We start from the raw sequence: 17,584 nt of genomic DNA on the forward strand, positions 1-17,584 counted from the left end.
CTGTTGACAGATTTTGACAACATTTTAAATGTTTGCCATATCACTTGCAGGAATGTTTTTCCTGGATTGTTTTTATCTGTTTGTGAATTGTTACATACATTTGCAACTGTATTATCTATGCACTGAACACCTTACATTGGCAAAGGTGCATATTTCATACTTTTTCTACATAACGTATCTCAGGTGTTAGTGTCAGTATCTCCACTGAAAGGAATATAGAGCTTAAAGGACATTCCTAAATTTATTCAGTTAATATTTGAGAAGAATTGAGACTAGAATTTAGTTTTGTTTGACTTATAATCCTAGGGCATTTCCATGAAGATTATTTCCTTGACCCAGTTGACAAGGAAATAAAAAGTATTTGGAAGAAGGTCCAGCCAAACAGATTTAAGAGATAAAAAGTGCAGCATTTCATTCATCATGTTTCTATCTCTCATCCAACTGTGAAGCACACAACTTATAGACACTGGTCCAAGTCAGCTGACCAATATGAACTACAGGAAGAGGCAGTTCCTAAACCTAGCCTTGGGATGGCCACATTCTGTTCCCCAGTTAGCACAATTTGCAATGTTTGGCAGAGTCTTTGGCTAAAGGAGTAGAATAAACAGCAACTATAGAACACTGTGGTGACAGATTAAATGAAAAGAACACAAGCTTGCATGAAAAAGACTCGGGTGAAACAACATGTGATGGCTGGGAGATTGGCCCTGCCGGGGGAAGTTAAATCCATTTATTTTTCTTTTTCTGTCCCGTGAAAGTGTGTTGTCTTAGCAAGTTTCATTTACCCTTTGTACTGTCATCCCTCTTCTGCTGCTCTCCATTGTCTATTCTCCTTCAGGTATATAATCACAGCCAAAGAAAGAATGTATTATTCTTTTTATCTGCCTGTTTGGTGGAATATGCCTCTGATTCCAATGCAACCCACACTTCCTTTAAAGTACCACTTAAAAATACTGGGAACTCAATAAAAATACTTGGAAAGACACCATCTAAAGGATGTAGTGGATGGAGCCTGGTACAGGCCCATTCTCCTCCTCATCTTCTTGACAAAATACAAATTTTAAGCATAGCAATCAGAATAAGCTAGGTCAGCCTGAGGTAACAATGTTAAAATTTCGGGGACTTGAGACAAAGGAAGTACATTTCTTGCTCACATTCTGCATCCACTGGAGGCAGGCGATGGTGCTGTGCTCATTATTGTCAGGCAGGGACACAGGCTGGTGGATCAGCCCCCCTCAAATGTATATAACACCACAGGAGGGAAAAAGGATTCTCAAGGTCCCACAACCCACATCTAAGTACTTCAGCTTGGAAGTGACACTCACACTTCTGCTTCCATCTCACTGGTCAGAATTAGTCACATGGCTCTGCTTACAGAAGTAAGATGGGTACATGGGTACGACTCTACCAGGTACCCAGAAGCAGTGAGCTGGAGATGTTTAGTCAACAGAAGCGATAGGTACCACACAAAGAACACATTCAACATCTGAACAACTTTTAATGAAACCAATAGAGAAAAGCAGACTCTCAGACTATCAGAATGGAAGTGTCAAACATCGAAACACAAGAAAAGAGAAGTTTGAAGGCAATAGAGCAGTTGGCAATTTATGAAACATGAAACACCAAGAAGTGGTGGAAAGTGAAATGGGCTTTGGCAGATTTACTGATGGCCAAGCTACACTGGGCCAAACAACTATGCTTATCTCTGCATCTGGTAGGAGGAATGCAAACCCTACTAAACAGACATCGCATTTTGGTGCCATGCTTAGAGGGAGACTTGCCTGGGATGACCTGGGAACTGACCCAGTCAGTCAGTCCTCATCCTAGTATGTTATTCAGGCTCCTTCACATAGTAACTGAATGATACTACTTCTAGAATCAACAGAGGAAGTTCTTTCACAATTCATCTAGCATAATTTCTGGATTAAAACATAGAGTTAGCAATGGAGCCAAACGCAAATTCTACTTAACAATTCTCTTCTTTGTTAGCACAAAAGAATCAGCTTGATGAAAGTGCCTAATAAGGTAGGATGTCAAAACAAAGAAAGAATGTGGTCATATACATTTCCTTTCCTTGGGTTCCCCATCACCAGCTCAAGGCGTCTCTCTCCTGTTGTCATGTTCTTTGGCCCAGCTCTTAACCTATTCTACTTTCAGTTACAGTTTCCTGTTTTAATGACCTTCCTTGTGAACTCCAAAATATTTTTTCAATTCCTCACTTTAAAAAAATATAGACAGGACAGACTATGTGAGTATATAGAAAATAGTCTGAGATTATTCATTGCATTTAATAATTAATTTTAATTTCTTTACAAAATTTATTGGAAAATATCTGACTCACAAAGCTGTGTTAATCTCAGATACACAGCAAAGTAAATCAGCCATACATACACACATATCCATTCCTTTTCAGATTTTTTTCCCATACAGTATTTAATTTCTAAAAATGCTGCCAACAGACTGTTCCATTTCCAGAGGCATCTTTCCTTTCCCTCTGTTTTGTTTTGTATTCTGCACCTGTCAAATGTATATGCTAACACAAACAACTGAAGGGAAACTCGTTGGTGGTTGACATTTTGTCCATCATCTTTATGTTCCTTTTAAGTGTGTTCATGTCCTTTAGAGATTCAGCAAGAAAACATGTTGGTTCTCTATCTCCCCAGCACAGCATCAGGACCAGAGCACGATGGTCATTCTTCTTTCCAGGACAGCCAGATATAGATGTCCTCCCCTCCAATGACTCAGAGAGGAGCCAGGGAGTATAGCGGTAGAGGGGGTGGGGTTAACAACACACCTGAGCACCTGGCCTCAGGGCAGCAGGAGGCACTGTCCTTGATGAGGCCAGCTAAGGGCAAGTAAGTCTTTTCTCACTCTCCGGAGATTTCTGACATAAGGGTGGTGGAACCCTTCCAGACAGAGGTCACTTGATTAACCCAGCCTAGCGTTATCCGGATAACAAGGTCAAGTACTTCTCACTGTGAGGAATTTTCAATTTATCTCACAGACAAGAAAGATCAATCCAAGCCAGCATCCCTGCTCCCCTGGGGATGCTAGGAGAGGCTGTGGGAGGAGAACCAAGTGCCCTTTCCCAGGGTCGTGCTGTCAGTCTTCAGGGTCTGTCTGGCTAGGGTCCCACTCCTTCCCCTGGTGGGAACTCTGTGCAGTACCTTTACAAGGAAGGGACCAGAATATTAACAGAGGGGATGAAGCCAGCTCTTCCCAAGTTCCACCTGAGATTCAGAGGGCAGCCTTCAAAGGAGTGGGGTCCTTTCGGTTATCTGGTCTTACTCTGCATTCAGTTGAAATTTCTATGTAATTTATGACAAAGGAAGTCAGTTTCTTTTGCCTGTCTGCCATTCCTTCACTGCTCCACATTTTCCTTCTTTATTCTCTGCCCTTTTGACTTAGGAGAGGCTCCCTAAACCCCTAATCCAGGGAGGGTATAAAACATCTGCATTGTCACTGACAGAGCTCTGCCCCTCTGACTCCCATGCTAGTTAAGAGAGGCCCACTTCACCTAAGTCAAGCCAGTAAGAATTATCAACCTAGGTGCTTGGGGTGCACTCAGTGGGGAGGCACCATCTTTTGAATGGGGTTGATAAGTTGACTACATAAAACACTGGTGCTCCTCATGGCCATTCTTGTCTTCCTATGCATTTGCTTCATTCCCAGGCAGACTTCCCATTTGGTAGCAACAAAGAGGTGGAGAAAGAGGGAGAGAGGGAAGTAACTGGTGATACTTTGAGTTCCCCCATGCCTGAACTGCATCCTTGGACTTTCCAACTAAATAAGCTCATAAATTCACCTTTTCCCCTTAAATTTGTTTGAGTTAAATATATGTTCATTGCATCAGAAGACAACACACCCCACACACAAATTCAAAACAAAGCAAAGCATCTCCTGTTTGTTCCGTGGTGCAACAGCCTTAGTATTTTGGGAGCCCACGGAAGTCAAGCAGCATCGAAATCCATGTCTGTGGCATGGCTGAGTATGGGTGCTGCTAGGCTTGAGAGTTAGTCCCAGAAAACAGAACTAGAATTTCATTCTCCCTGAAGAGTTGTGTTACCTAAAGCAAGTCACAGCTTCCTGTTGGGGCCTGAATTCCTCCATTTTAAAGTTAAAGAGTCAGGAGTTCCCATCCTGGCACAGCGGAAACAAATCCAACTAGGAACCATGGGGTTGCGAGTTCAACCCCTGGCCTCACTCAGTGGGTTAAGGATCTGGCATTGGCGTGAGCTGTGGTGTAGGTTATAGACATGGCTCGGATCTGATGTTGTTGTGGTTGTGGTGTAGGCCAGCAGCTGTAAGCTCTGATTTGACCCCTCTTCTGGGAACGTCCATATGCCACAGGCATGGCCCTAAAAAGCAAAAAAAAAAAAAGACAGACAGAGAAAGAAAAAGTGACAGAGAGAAGGATTAAAGGGACTCCTGTGGGCAGCCTCTGTTTCATAGGTTCTTGACACATAGCTCAGTTTTATATTTTGACTTCAATACTGCATTTATTAATTGGAGTAATTATATTCTCACACACTGCTTATACGTTTGGTCTCGCCTTTGGTCACTGTATTTAATTTGAGTTCTGGATAAGACTGCTATACTGGCAATTTCCTTAACCAAAGTTACAAACTCTCACTTGGTACCCTGTTTTCCCTAAATGCTATCAACCTACACAATAACTTAGATGAGTTATTCTTCCTCCAGCTTAGTCTTTCACACCCATTCTGCTTCCTGTTGTTCTTGTTCTCTTGCGTAATTTCATTCATTAATCTTTTTCTCCTACTGTCATACAACTTTGCATTTCCCATATTCACGCCTCCTATCACAAAATGTCCATAAATGTAACCATCATCCATTTGCCACTTACTGAATATCTACTAAAGGTCCAGGGCTTTGCTGTATCATTTCTTTAATGACCCTATACATATTATAGATTATGTGGTTTTGGCTGAATTATTTAACTTTTCTAGTCGGAATTTTCCTCATCTAAAAGACATACACAATGAATTAGAGAGCTGAAACTAGAAATCTGATTTACTTTTCTTCAAACACGTGCTCTTTCTAATAAAAATGGCTGGACTCCCTACATGGGCATCAAATGTTAAGTTCCCCAGCCTTCAAATAAGCCAGGCCAGCTGCCTTTAGGGTTCTGACTAAATGGCTCATCAATAACTGACACCAGCCTGCCTTGGGGACAATCGCTCAACTCTTTGAGAATGTTTTTGGAGGAGCCACTCAGACAAGACAGAGAATAAAGAGAAAAAAGAACTCCAGGGAAAACAGACAGTCAGGACAAGATACGTCGCTACATAAGTGTAAGAAGGTTTGCAGAACACCTTTCCACATTTCCCCTCAAAGACACATCTAGAAAATATTATACTTTTCAAGAAAAATGGAAAGGATGAGAAATAGAGAGGCACAGCTGATGTGGTACCTAGGAAATGAGGCTGGCTCAAAATCTGAGAAGACATATTGAGAAGACAACAACCTGGATTTTACGGACAATCCACAAGCTTTCCAGAGGAGGAACATCTGCAAAGGTTCTTACCTAGAGGCCATGGACAGGGATCTACCTCCACTCTACGTCTCATTAGCAGTGTTGTGATAAGAAATAAGCTATTCTTTCTCCCACAGAAGTGCAGACGCAGATAAGAATCTGTAGACTATAATGGGAAGCTGAGTGCCAGGGCTGAGCAAAGTCAGATGCAAATCTAAGGAGTTACCAGCTGCCCACCTCCAATTGCAGTTCACTAGGAAATGGGCTTCAATGGGATTTTCCTTGACAGCTTTGTTTTTCATTACTTGCACATGAAAAAAATGATAGAGGCAAGACTTTCACCAAGTGAGAAAGCAGTAGTTGAAAGGAGGGTGTGTGCTAGGAGGTGGGCCCTGCTGGAATTCAGGGTGGTTGTTATAAGGGTGTTATAATAGGCGGCTTTCAAACCATCTTTCAAGATGAGACACCATGGGACTAGATTATGGGTTTATTCTAAGTACACTGAAAAGCTCCAAGTACTGGAAGGGAAAAAGCCAATATTTACTTAGTGTCTGAAAGGAATGCTATTTTTAATCTATCTGCCAGAAAGAATTGAGAAACCATAATCATGTAGTTTCTAACAGGGTAACCAGACCAAGACTGATCATTTTAAGTGAATGGATGAAGAGTGAGAACAACAGTAACAGCATCATAATTCTCACTATAGAGACTGAAGAATCTTTTGAAGATAAAAGGAAAAAAGAGGAGGAAAAAGACCTAAGGGAGCAGAAGAGAGAGAAACACACATGTGCGCACACATACACACACACACATCCTCTCTCTAATACTCCAGAGGTGGTGGAGATGAAGTAGACCCCACATAGCCAGGAGAGGTCCTTGGAGCCAAAATTACTCATTTACTATCAACTGAAATCAGGTCACCTTATGTATGGTGGTGATAAAGAGGATTCACGGTATATTTAAAAGGTGTACCTTTTTAAAAGATTATCATACTAAGTGAAGTAAGTCAGACAGAAAGACAAACATCATATGATACCACTTACATGTGGAATCTAAAAAATAAGAGAAATGAACTTATGTCAAAACAGAAACAGCAAAACTGGAGACATTAAGAAGATCAGTGGTTACCATGGATTAAGGGGGAGAGAGAAATGAGTAGTCAGAGCACTACTGTAATTGTGGATACATGTCATTACACACATGTCCAAACCCACAGAATGTACAACATCAAGAATGAACCTTAATGTAAACTGTCGACTTTAAGTGATAATGATGTGTCAATTCAGGTTCATGGATTATAACAAATTTAGCACTGTGGTGCAGGATGTTGACAGTGGGGGAGTTTTGAGTATGTGGGGACACAGAGTATGTGGGAACGCTCTGTATTTTCCCTAGAATTTTACTGTAACCTAAAACTGTGCTAAAAAAAAACAAATCAATTAAAAAATAAAAAAGAAAAAAAAAAAGAAAAAAAGAAACAGACTCACCGACTTGGAAAACAAATTTACAGGTATCAAAAGGGAAAGGTGAGACAGAGGGATGGATTGGAGGCTTGGCTTTGGCATATGCACACCATTGTAGATGGTCAACTGACCACCCATTGTCCATTGACCCATGGATGGTCAGTGAGGACCTACTGTACAGCACAGGGAAGTCTGCTCAATATTCTCTAATAACCTATATGGGGAAAGAATCTGAAAAAGAATGGGTATATGGATATGTGAGTCACGTTGTTGTGCAATAAAAATCATCACACCATTGTAAATCAAGTATACTTCAAAAAAACAGAAAAAATATACTCCCACAAAAAAATGTTGTACCTTTTAAAAAGTATGTCATTTGATTCTCATGACGTTCCCATACGAAAGTATGTGCAGTAAGATATAAATGGGCTCAACGTCTAGGTATTGTTCAGCCTCCTGTCTTCCTCCCCCACCTAATACGGTGGACAGTTTATCATGTCAGTACACATAGATTTATCTCATTCATTGGACGCATTGTAGAATATCTCACAGGGCAACATACTATGAGTGATGTAGCCACTGCTGACAATACACACGTTTGCGCATGTATTTTGGTAGTTCAGATCACCAGATTATGTTTCTCAATAGAGGACCAGGAGGTCAAAGACTCCTACAACAGCTGGTGCCCTCCCTCCCAAACGGAGACCTCCAGAGCTGCTGTGGTGGTCAGATACTAGCAGGGTTGGGCTCAGACTGCTGGAGACACTGATACGTCAGCTGGGGGACTCACCTGCTCCAGGTCTTCAGCTGACCGTTTGTTTTCTCCTGTCGGATCCTGATAGGGCAGGACAAAGAGTTCAGCGGCAGTGGGTAAGCCAGGGAGCACTGCCACCAAGATGTGCTGGCCAGGAACCCCAGTGGCCTGAGGGAGAGACACAGAGGTACACATAAGTCCTGCAGGAGCAGTGACAAGATGGGATCAAGGATTCAGTGGGGAATTGGGGGTGGATGGTTGAGAAGACATAGGGTAGGCAGGGAGTATAAAAGCAGGGTCCTGGGTGCACTGTGCAGGAAGGGGTGTGAGAGATGGCATGGTCAGGCTCTGAGGTTTGATCCCAGCTCCATCCTCGTAAGACCTTAAACACTTCTGTGCGTGTATCACCTCAAATAAAACATGGGGATAACAGCTGAACCTGCCTTGCACAAGTAAGTGGACCATGCCAGTGAGAGGGCCCTGATTTACTACACTTTATCTTCTGCCCCTCATGACTGAATACTTTCTAAGCCAGCTTCCTTTTCCTCCTGGCACTAGAGTTACTCCCCAGATGGACCAGTCATACTGAGGTATGATTGGACTTGCCCATACACAGTACAACCCACACACCCCTGCTGACTTCAAAGAGTCAGAGCCTGATGTCAGCCTGTTCCAGGAAGCTCTCTCAGCCTTTACTCTGCCATGCTAAATCTTCTGTTAACATGTTAGATATCACCCAAGAACTTCCAATTTCCTGAGCACACTCTCTAGAAGGTTCTAGAATCCAGGGCTAGAATCCCAGCTTCTCTCTCCAGCAGCTAGAGAGTCAACTGGTTGTTTTATGAGAATTTCTCATGTTCACCCCCCCAAATCTTCCTTCTACATGTGCATCGTGGGAGACCCTCCTTTCCCAGATCCCCCTGCTGGAAGTCTTAGGCTTACCTCAAATACTACCTAATCAGCCCATGAAATCTTGACAAGTCACCCTCCACTCTCATGGTCCTGGTGGTTCCTTCCCATTGAAATGCACCCCCCTTAATATCTCAATTCAACCTTTATGTTCTCTCCCCCAAGTTTTACTATAGCCTCCCCATCTCCAGGAGACAGGCTTCTACATCTAGGCTTAGTACAGTCCAACTCAGATCATGTTTCTCTATCTAACTTCATGCACAAATTCCCACTGCCAACTGCATTAAATACATATTCAAATCCTCCCACAATATGGTCCCACCTTTCCCTCCTAAACTAACCGTCCACAACTCTCACTGTCATCTTATGCTTAGCCAAGTGGACTCATGTATAATTTCTCAATATCCTAGTCTTTTCTTGCAAATGTTTTTGTGCAGGACATCTCTCACAGAATGTCTTTTCCATGCATTGGCTGCTAGAACATAACTTATCCTTCATGTCCACTTATTTCATTATATGACTAATTCAGTGTTCCCAGTATATTCATGCTTTACCAATTAAGTAATGGTTCGTTTCTGAACTCTACATGTACACCTTTTTTGAAGCAGCAAGAAATTTCATTTATCAGGTCCTTACCATGTGTCTGGCACTGGTAAAATGTGTCTCAGTTTTACCTAATGCAACCCCCTAACCCCACCCCTGCCCAGTAACTCTTTGGAGCAAGTATTTTTATGTCTCTCTTTGCAGGTGAAGACATGATACAGACTGGGAGTCCTCAGGAAGCTAGCTCTGAGTGTAGCACATAGGGTGTTTATTAGGGGACATTCTTGGAATCAACAACTATGGGAGGGAAGAAAAGGAAAAAGGAATGGGCAGAGGGAGAAGCTGAACCATGATAAAGGGCAACGTCAGCCTCAGAAGACCTTACAGAGAGGGACAGGAGCCCTTCGTATTTTTCTGAGTTTGAGCTGATTGGCCATGTCTTTATATAACTGTGCCACTGGACTGGAAAAGGACATGGCATGGGGAAGGTGGCTGAAGCCTCTGCTCACAGCACTCCTAGCAGCTAACAGTCTCTCCATGAGTGGGGATCTGGGCAGTGCATCCCTATTTCTGCTGTAGGACAGATAGCAGATGGAGGGAAGTTCAACAGTGGCTCAACATCATCTAGGTAGTGAGTGATGACACTTAGTTTGAATACAGCAGCTCTTATCATAGCTGGTATAATAATGTTTTATGGCCTTCTTAGAGTTTAAACTCAAAGATTACATCTAAACTATCAGCAGCAGCATCTACAAAAATGTTTACTGAATGACATCCAATTAAAGACTCCATTGCAGGAGTTCCCGTTGTGGCTCAGAGGAAACAAATCTGACTAGTGTGAGGATGCAGGTTTGATCCCTGGCCTCATTCAGGGGGTTGGGGATCCGGCATTACCATGAGCTGTGGTGTAGGTCGCAGGTGTGGCTTGGATCCTGCATTGTTGTGGCTGAGGTGTAGGCCAGCGGCTACAGCTCCAATTCAACCCCTAGCCTAGGAACCGCCATATGCTGCAGGTGCGGCCCTAAAAAGATTAAAAAAAAAAACAAAAAACAAAAAACAGAAACAACTCTATGGCAAAATGTCCACAGAAAAACCCCAATCAGTGAGGAAAAGGCAACTGATTTTATATCACATTCTGTTACAGAATGACTAGGAGGAAAACTACAAGCAAGATGACTCCCAGCTGTACATCTTGCAGAATTTATTAGGATACACTTGGAAACATGGTACTTCAAGGTTTGAGAAAGCAGCCAAGTGTAATGGCTGATTTCAATGACGGTGGGATTCTAGGGACCAGGGGTTGGCTCAGCTCATCCTCTTAGGATTCGGTAACCAAAAAGTCCTCAAAACTCCACCCCATCACATTTTGTCCTGAGGGATGCTGAGTCAACCTATTTGTTCTACATGTAGCTGATTACACTAGGCAACAGCCTAGAAATATTAATGACCAGTCATTTCTAGCCTAGTGGACAGCTGGTGTAAAGGTGGAGGCCCAGGGCATCTGATCCTTGGACAATTGATGCGAGGAGAAATCAGCCTGGAAAACATCACTGCTGAGCTAATGTCCAGCTGCTAAATCACCTGGGGCGTATTGGACAGCTGTCTAGGAGATCTACAGGGACCAGGAACTCTGGAGCACTGTGGATTGAAGGAGGTGGGCTGTGGGTTCATTGAAGGGTATAAGTCAGTTCTCTTGCAGAGCGGAGGAGAGAAACCAGCTGTCACACCAGGGACAAACAGCTCCAAGGGCAGAAGGGCCTATTCCAGCTGGGCCTGCAGCCTAGTGGCTGCACCCCCTGGTGGCCACAATGTTTAGCCATAACCAAGGTCATGAATGCTGAGTCATTCAGAAACACATAGGTACCCAGAGGCACTTGAAGACACCTCTTTCCACCCCGCAAATCCATTCATTTATCTCTGTTTTTCCACATAACAAGGCAAAGCATGGCAGGAGTAGAGTGTTTAGAAAACCACGAAATCAAGTTTCCGACCTCACTGGTCTGGCTCCAGAGTCTGATATTTAACTGTACTTGGCATGTTATCTGCCTCTAAATTCAGCTTTCTCACCTGTAAAATGGGAAAAATCATACTGTCTACATCCTAAGCTAGTGTTTGTGTGTATATGTGTGCGTGTGTGTGAGATTACTGTGTTTAAAAAAAAAACGCAAAACACTGAGAAGAGTTTCTGGGATACTCTCAGTGCTAAACCACATCAACAAAGATAATGAATGGTATGGATACAAGGAAGGCCAGCTCTTTGCCAAAGGCTGGAGGTGAGACCTGTTTTCTGAATAGGTCTTATCCCAGTGCCTTTATCTCTCCTCAGCCCTCTGTGTCATGAGGCACTGCCTACTGGGTGCAGGAAAGGATGTATAACTCATCCTAAATTGACCTCTCTCTGGGGCTAAGAATGTACCTTAAGTAAAAGTCATCTCTAATTTTCTGGTTTGAGCAATAAATCCAAGACGCTACATGAGCGGATCTCCCATTCCTCTGATTGCAGTTAGCTGTGAGGCTTTAAATAAGTTCTTTAACCTCTCGGAACCTCAATTGCTTAATCTGCAAATGAGGACAATAATATTCCTTCTTGGGGCAGTTGTAGGAGAGAAATGTCATTCAAAGAAATGGGATAGGAGTTCCCTGGTGGGTGAGCAATGAAGGATTCAGCATTGAACTTTGTTACTGCTATGGCTTTCCAGGAAACTTCTACATGCCAGAGGCATGGCCAAAGATAAATAAATAGATAAGAAAGAAAGAAAGAAAATGTTTGACCCTTGACTGTTGATCAGTCAAGCAGAGATCTTTCAAAAACAAGAACAGGAAATTTTAAAAGCCTGTTTACATACCTCCCTCCTCCCTCCCATACTTCCCTCCTCCCTCCCATACCTCCACTATAGTCATGGGTGAAATAATTTGTGGGAAAAAAAATTAGTGTGATTTGCAAGAAAAATAGCAATAGTGGGGGGAAAAAAAAAGAACTGGCACATTGTGAGATGACCGCCCTCCTGCTCAGGGTGCTGCTGTGCTGGCCATGTGTGGGAGTTGAATCCCAGGCTGCTCTTACTAAGTGTACCAGGCTATGCCTTTCAGTACCATGCACAGTAGCTGATTTTACAGGTACTAATGGCTGATCGCAAACTTTGACTGTCACGTATTCCCATGGTCATCTTCTCTCAGCAGAACAAGAATTTCGCAAAGAGTAAGGACCCCGTATTTATTCACTTTCTCTCCCCATCCTGTGATGTGTATGCAGCTGTGGGACAAGGTTCAGCAGGTACTCTTCCCCTGGCCTCCAGCCCTCTCCTGCCACCTCTCTGTGTAAGGAAGGGTCCCCTCTCTGGGAAGCTCTGCAAGGACAGAGAGGAAAGGACCTGGGCAAGAGGAGGAGCTGTCTGCACTCACTTCCACCAGGGACTTTTTGATGACTCGGCTGATGTCCCTTCTCCACTCAGGGATGTCCGGGTTGTAGTCGTCCAGGTTTGGAGAAAAGGACAGGCGAAGAGATCGGAATTCCTCTGGGGACACAACAGTAGGATGATGACTGTTAGGTCTGACACGTCTCTCAAGAAGTCTGTTATACTTTATATTTTAGGCAAAGCCCTAATGGAGGGTCCTTTTCCTCCATACTCACCAGAGAGCCCTTCCTGGAAGGCAAATTCGATTTCCCATCCCTCTTAATTCCCAGCTCATTTTTCAAACCAAAGCCCTAGGCTCTGGCCGATGCTCAGCTCCACAGCCCTTGTCCACTGTCCCCCATCCCAGGCCCTGCATCCTTGGACTCTAAATGCACACCCCTGGAGTGGCCTGGATGCATCGCAGGTTTACGACCCTTGGCCTTTGCCCACACACTGCCCCTTGCCTAAAACACCCCATCTTTTCCATCTTATGTGCACACGGCATCCAAGCTCTAGTTCGAGTATTTACTGACTGAATACTCACTATTCCTCACCAGGTTTTAATTTTCTTCCTTATGGTATGACTGTGTTTTGCACATACTTTTGTGATCATTGTATGATAATAATTATTACGTAATTACAATTATTATGGTGGTCATTCTATTGCTAACTTTTGTTTGCCCCAAAGTTTCAGTTAAAGGAAGGTTATAGGCTTTTTAATTCAAGGATTTTGTTAATTGTCTCTGTAGCCTCTGAGTTAATCTTGGAAATAGATGGAATTATAAAGGCAAGGACTTTGTGTACAGCATTATCTCTAAGAGATCATGGTGAATAAGCCAGAAGAGGCTGGAGCAATCAGACCGGATGCATATGTGACAGTGCAAGACAGGGAGGAAGAGTGACACAGATGGTGGGATATCTCCAGGCCAGCATCAGAGGAGTCCATGTCCCAGGAATCAGTCTGCCTAGTATTCCTACCACTCAGCCACTGGCTAGAAGGCATGGCCTTGGCCCTGGCACAGTCACAGATTTCACAGAAGAGCACAGCGTTTGGCACATGGCATACTCAGATCACATTGCTTCCCTGAAATTAGTGGGTGGCTCTACATTGCATTGAGAATAAAATTCAGCTTTTTAGTACAGCCTGCATAGTCCCACACAACCCAGCCCTGACTTTCTTTCCTGCCTCGTGTCCTGTGCACTGCCTTACACTCCAGGACCCTGTCCTTTCTGAGTTACTCTGTCTGTTCCTTCCCATGTTGGTATGCCTCCAGTTCCCTAGAGGACAGCCTGCTGGGCTCCTTTTCAGCCTTCCATCTCTCCTGGGAGGAGCCCCTCCCATCAGCAACCTCAGGTATCCTCCCTTTCACCAGCTCTAATACCCTTCCTCATACGGCCCTTATTGGTCTTCTTCATACTTCTTGCTACTTAAATGATTTTGTTTTTATTGTCTGTCTCCCACACTGGAAGAGGAGTTCAGTGACAATCAGGGCTTTGTGTTCCTAGCCCTTTAGGGCAGTTCCCAGTTCGTGGTAGGTTTTCAACATACTCATTTAATTAAAACAGTTTTTGTTGAATAAACAAATGCATCAATAGAGGCTCTCTGTAATTTAAGCATTTTACTATTCATCACACATTTCTTTCTTGTTTTAAGTATGTTCTGATGTTTCAGGAGGGGGTTAGCAACATCGACAATGCCGATTACACACACAGTAAACACAAAATCCCACTCGTGCATCTCCTAACAATGCTAAAGGCTTATCAGGCAAAGCATTAGTGTCTCTTACACTAGGAAGCCTGTATTTATGGCAGTCAGCTTATTCCAAAGATGTATTTTTCGAAGTTTGACTATTTTATGAGTCACTGGCCACCTATGTGAATGTCACCGCTTCAGTTCTGATGGAGAATAATGAAATGCATATTTATTAGCCACTCGGTAAATGGCAGCGCTAAGGAATCACCCACTGGGTCCTAACTCTTCACTCTGAAGATGTACGCTTTTGTCATTCTCACTTCCCTTAAACCTCTTAACCAAACTGTGGAGACTTCATCTACAAGAGAAGATATTTATCTTAATAAAAAGACACAAATGAGAAAGATGGTGCAGCTCCCTCCATAATTACTTAGTATGCTAAACAGCAGGGCAGAAACATTATCCCTAAGTTTATTCAACAAATAGGGGATGGGTGGTGGGGAGTGGACTGAAAACAGTAAAGGCCAAAAATGTATATATGCCTTTTTTGCAGCTGCTGAGAGAGAAGAATTCTACACATTTACACTTTCTTTTTGTATTTAAAGGCAAACCTGAGTCCTGAGGCAAACGAGGGAAAATCCTGCAAACTAAATTTTCTTTCCTCCACTCTATTTCATGGCTTTGGGTAGATAATCTTTCCTCTGTCAACTGCCTGAATATGACTCCTCCTTCAGTCTGACCGTGAGAATCTTAATGGTCCCCTTACCTTAAACTTCAGACAGGTTTCTTCCAGATGCCAGCCCTGACCTCCATTTTCTTAGAGCACTGACATTAGACAACTTCCAATGGTAAATTCTTTCTCTGTACTTTTGAGATGCACATCTTCTGCAACCCAGAAATACCTTTCTCTGGGACCTGGGAGCCATCTCTGAAAGGGTTATCATCCAGAATGATAGGACCCTCTGCCTAAGTTCCCTGAGCGCCAATTAGCAAACACCTGCTGCCTAAGCACACCGATCATCTCCTCCCCCTAAAATCCTCCAGTACTTTCTACTGGCTCATCCCAGAAACTGAAACCACTGGAATTCCCTGGTGATCTGGCATTGTCACTGCTGTGGCTTGGGCTTCGTCCCTGGCCTGCGAACTTCCATGTGGCCGACACCCCCCCCAATTCCTCCAATTTGTTTCTGTTGGGTTCAGTCTTGCCTGTTTGACTTCCATGACACGATTTTCCTTTAACAGGTCACACCTGTTGTTAGAATTTTCTAGTTATATATGTGAAACTCTGGACAACCCATCTGACTGAAGATGGACGAGGGATGTTTGATTACTCAGGAATTCAGTTAGAGGAGGGGAAGCCCACTTCCCTGCTCAAGCTTGAAATTAAGAGATCCTTTTAAGTGAAGATAAGCCATTCGATGAAGAGTGACTCGCTCTGACATGATGCCTTTAGCAAGATTTTAGGAAGAGGAAGAGCTCAGCATAGCAAGGGATAGAAGGTGGTTAGAAACAGTCCTGCTAGATGCAGAATGCATAGGCTCTGTTTGTTTCTTATACTTATCTCAAAATTTCTCACTTATGAAAGAGAAATAATCATAGCGTGATTCTTATAAATCTGTTCAAAGGATGCAATGAAACGGATCATATGTAGCAAGTGCTCAGGACAGAAGCTGGTAAGGGCCTCATCAATGTTCATTTCTACCACGGCCACTGCTATCATTATTATCAGATCTTGTTACTGACGAGCAGAATAACGTTAAGCCAGGATTTTCCAATTTGGGGGCCACAATTTCCTAGCTGTGAAATAATGGGTTGGACTAGATAAGCGCAAAGACCTTCTAGATTTAAAGTTCCGTCTGGTTCCAATGAGGAGGTAGCTGAGATCCTTCACCAAGAGGACGGCTGTTAGGTTGATGGGTCAGTGCCCATTAGTGACACCTGCAACATCCAAGAAGCAGAGAAGAAAGAGAGCTCCGACAGAAAAGACTCAAGAGCCAGTAGTGTAGGATAATCACAGCATGAGCTGTGGAAAGCCCAGCTCTGCCCTTGTCTAGCTGGGGCAAGTTTTGACCTCTCTAAGAAAAATATGTATAATATTCCAATACATATAATGGAATATTACTCAGCCATTAAAAAGAATGAAATACTGTCATCTGCTGCAGCATGGATGAACCTACAGATTATCACACGAAGTGAGGTCAGACAGTGAAAGACAAACATCATATGATATCACCATGTGAGCAATCTTAAAAAAAGAAAAAAAGGATGCAAAGGAACTTATTTGCAGGACAGAGACAGACTTTGAAAAACTTATGGTTACCAAAGGGGACAGGTGGGGGGGGGTGGTAGGAGGGATGGACTGGGGGTTTGGGATTGGTATATGCACACTGAGTTATATGGAATGACTGGCCAACAGGGACATGCTGTATAGCACAGAGACCTCAACCCAGTATTCTGTGATAATGTATGTGGGAAAAGAATCTGAGCGAGACTAGATGTGTGTATATACATGGCTGAGTCACTTTGCTGTATAACAGAAATTATCACAGCCTTGTAAATTAACTATACTTCAATAAAACTTAAAAAGAAGTGCATTGCCACAATGTAGAAAGGAGATGAAGAAGGAAGGAGAAGCAAAAGCTTTCCTCCATTCCAGGCCATCTGGCTACGAGGTCTTACTGACGAGATGCACAGGAAAACCAGCGCTGATTAGTTTCACTTAGTGTTTGGGCTTATCGAGCTTCTCCAGGAAGGGAGAAGGGAAGAAACATTATGAAATCTTAACAGGCAGCCATGCGGGAAGCAGGGTACTCAGAAATGTTCCAAGTTGCTTACAAATTACTTTCTGAATTTGAAGGTCAAGTTGGCAAGATGAGAAATGAAAAACAGAACCTGCCTCGGAATCAATTAATTCTGGAGCTGGGACAAGTGATATTTTTGGACCACAAGCTCGTGTGTCTCTGACTCTCCATCCCTCTCCATCTCTGCCTCACCTTCCCTTACTCCCTTCTTTGACCCCTCCCTCATGCTCTCTCCCTGCATAACATTTATTTCCCTATCTGTCTCCTTTTACACTGCTGCTTTCTAAATTTTAATTTCCCATGAAGGATTTGTGCCACTTTCATATTAACAATAAAAGTTCACATTTTTCCCATCTACTAAAGCACTTAGTGCAGAGCCATCTAAATATCTACGCAGAAAAAAAAAAAATTGCCAAAATGAGAGCAACTGTTTTTTTTTAATCTCTCATCAATGACTCTACCTTTGCATTACTATAAATTTTCATTCCATGTAATACCCTATGTTCAAGTTCCCCAACTGATGATAAGATTG

General features: G+C 43.1%; 1 protein-coding gene across 3 annotated transcripts in view; it reads right to left on the reverse strand.

The window, feature by feature from the left end:
* SORCS1 (sortilin related VPS10 domain containing receptor 1) overlaps positions 1-17,584 on the reverse strand; it is a 333,563-nt gene that overhangs the window by 24,378 nt on the left and 291,601 nt on the right. For all 3 annotated transcript variants that reach the window (XM_047761867.1, XM_047761868.1, XM_047761869.1), the window contains 2 exons: positions 12,566-12,678; positions 7,748-7,879 (listed from right to left, as the gene is read on the reverse strand). In XM_047761867.1, coding sequence (XP_047617823.1) covers positions 7,748-7,879; positions 12,566-12,678 — 245 coding nt within the window. The remainder of the gene's footprint in view (positions 1-7,747; positions 7,880-12,565; positions 12,679-17,584) is intronic.

The sequence above is a fragment of the Phacochoerus africanus genome, chromosome 15 (genome assembly GCF_016906955.1).
Source record: "Phacochoerus africanus isolate WHEZ1 chromosome 15, ROS_Pafr_v1, whole genome shotgun sequence".
NCBI lineage: Eukaryota > Metazoa > Chordata > Mammalia > Artiodactyla > Suidae > Phacochoerus > Phacochoerus africanus.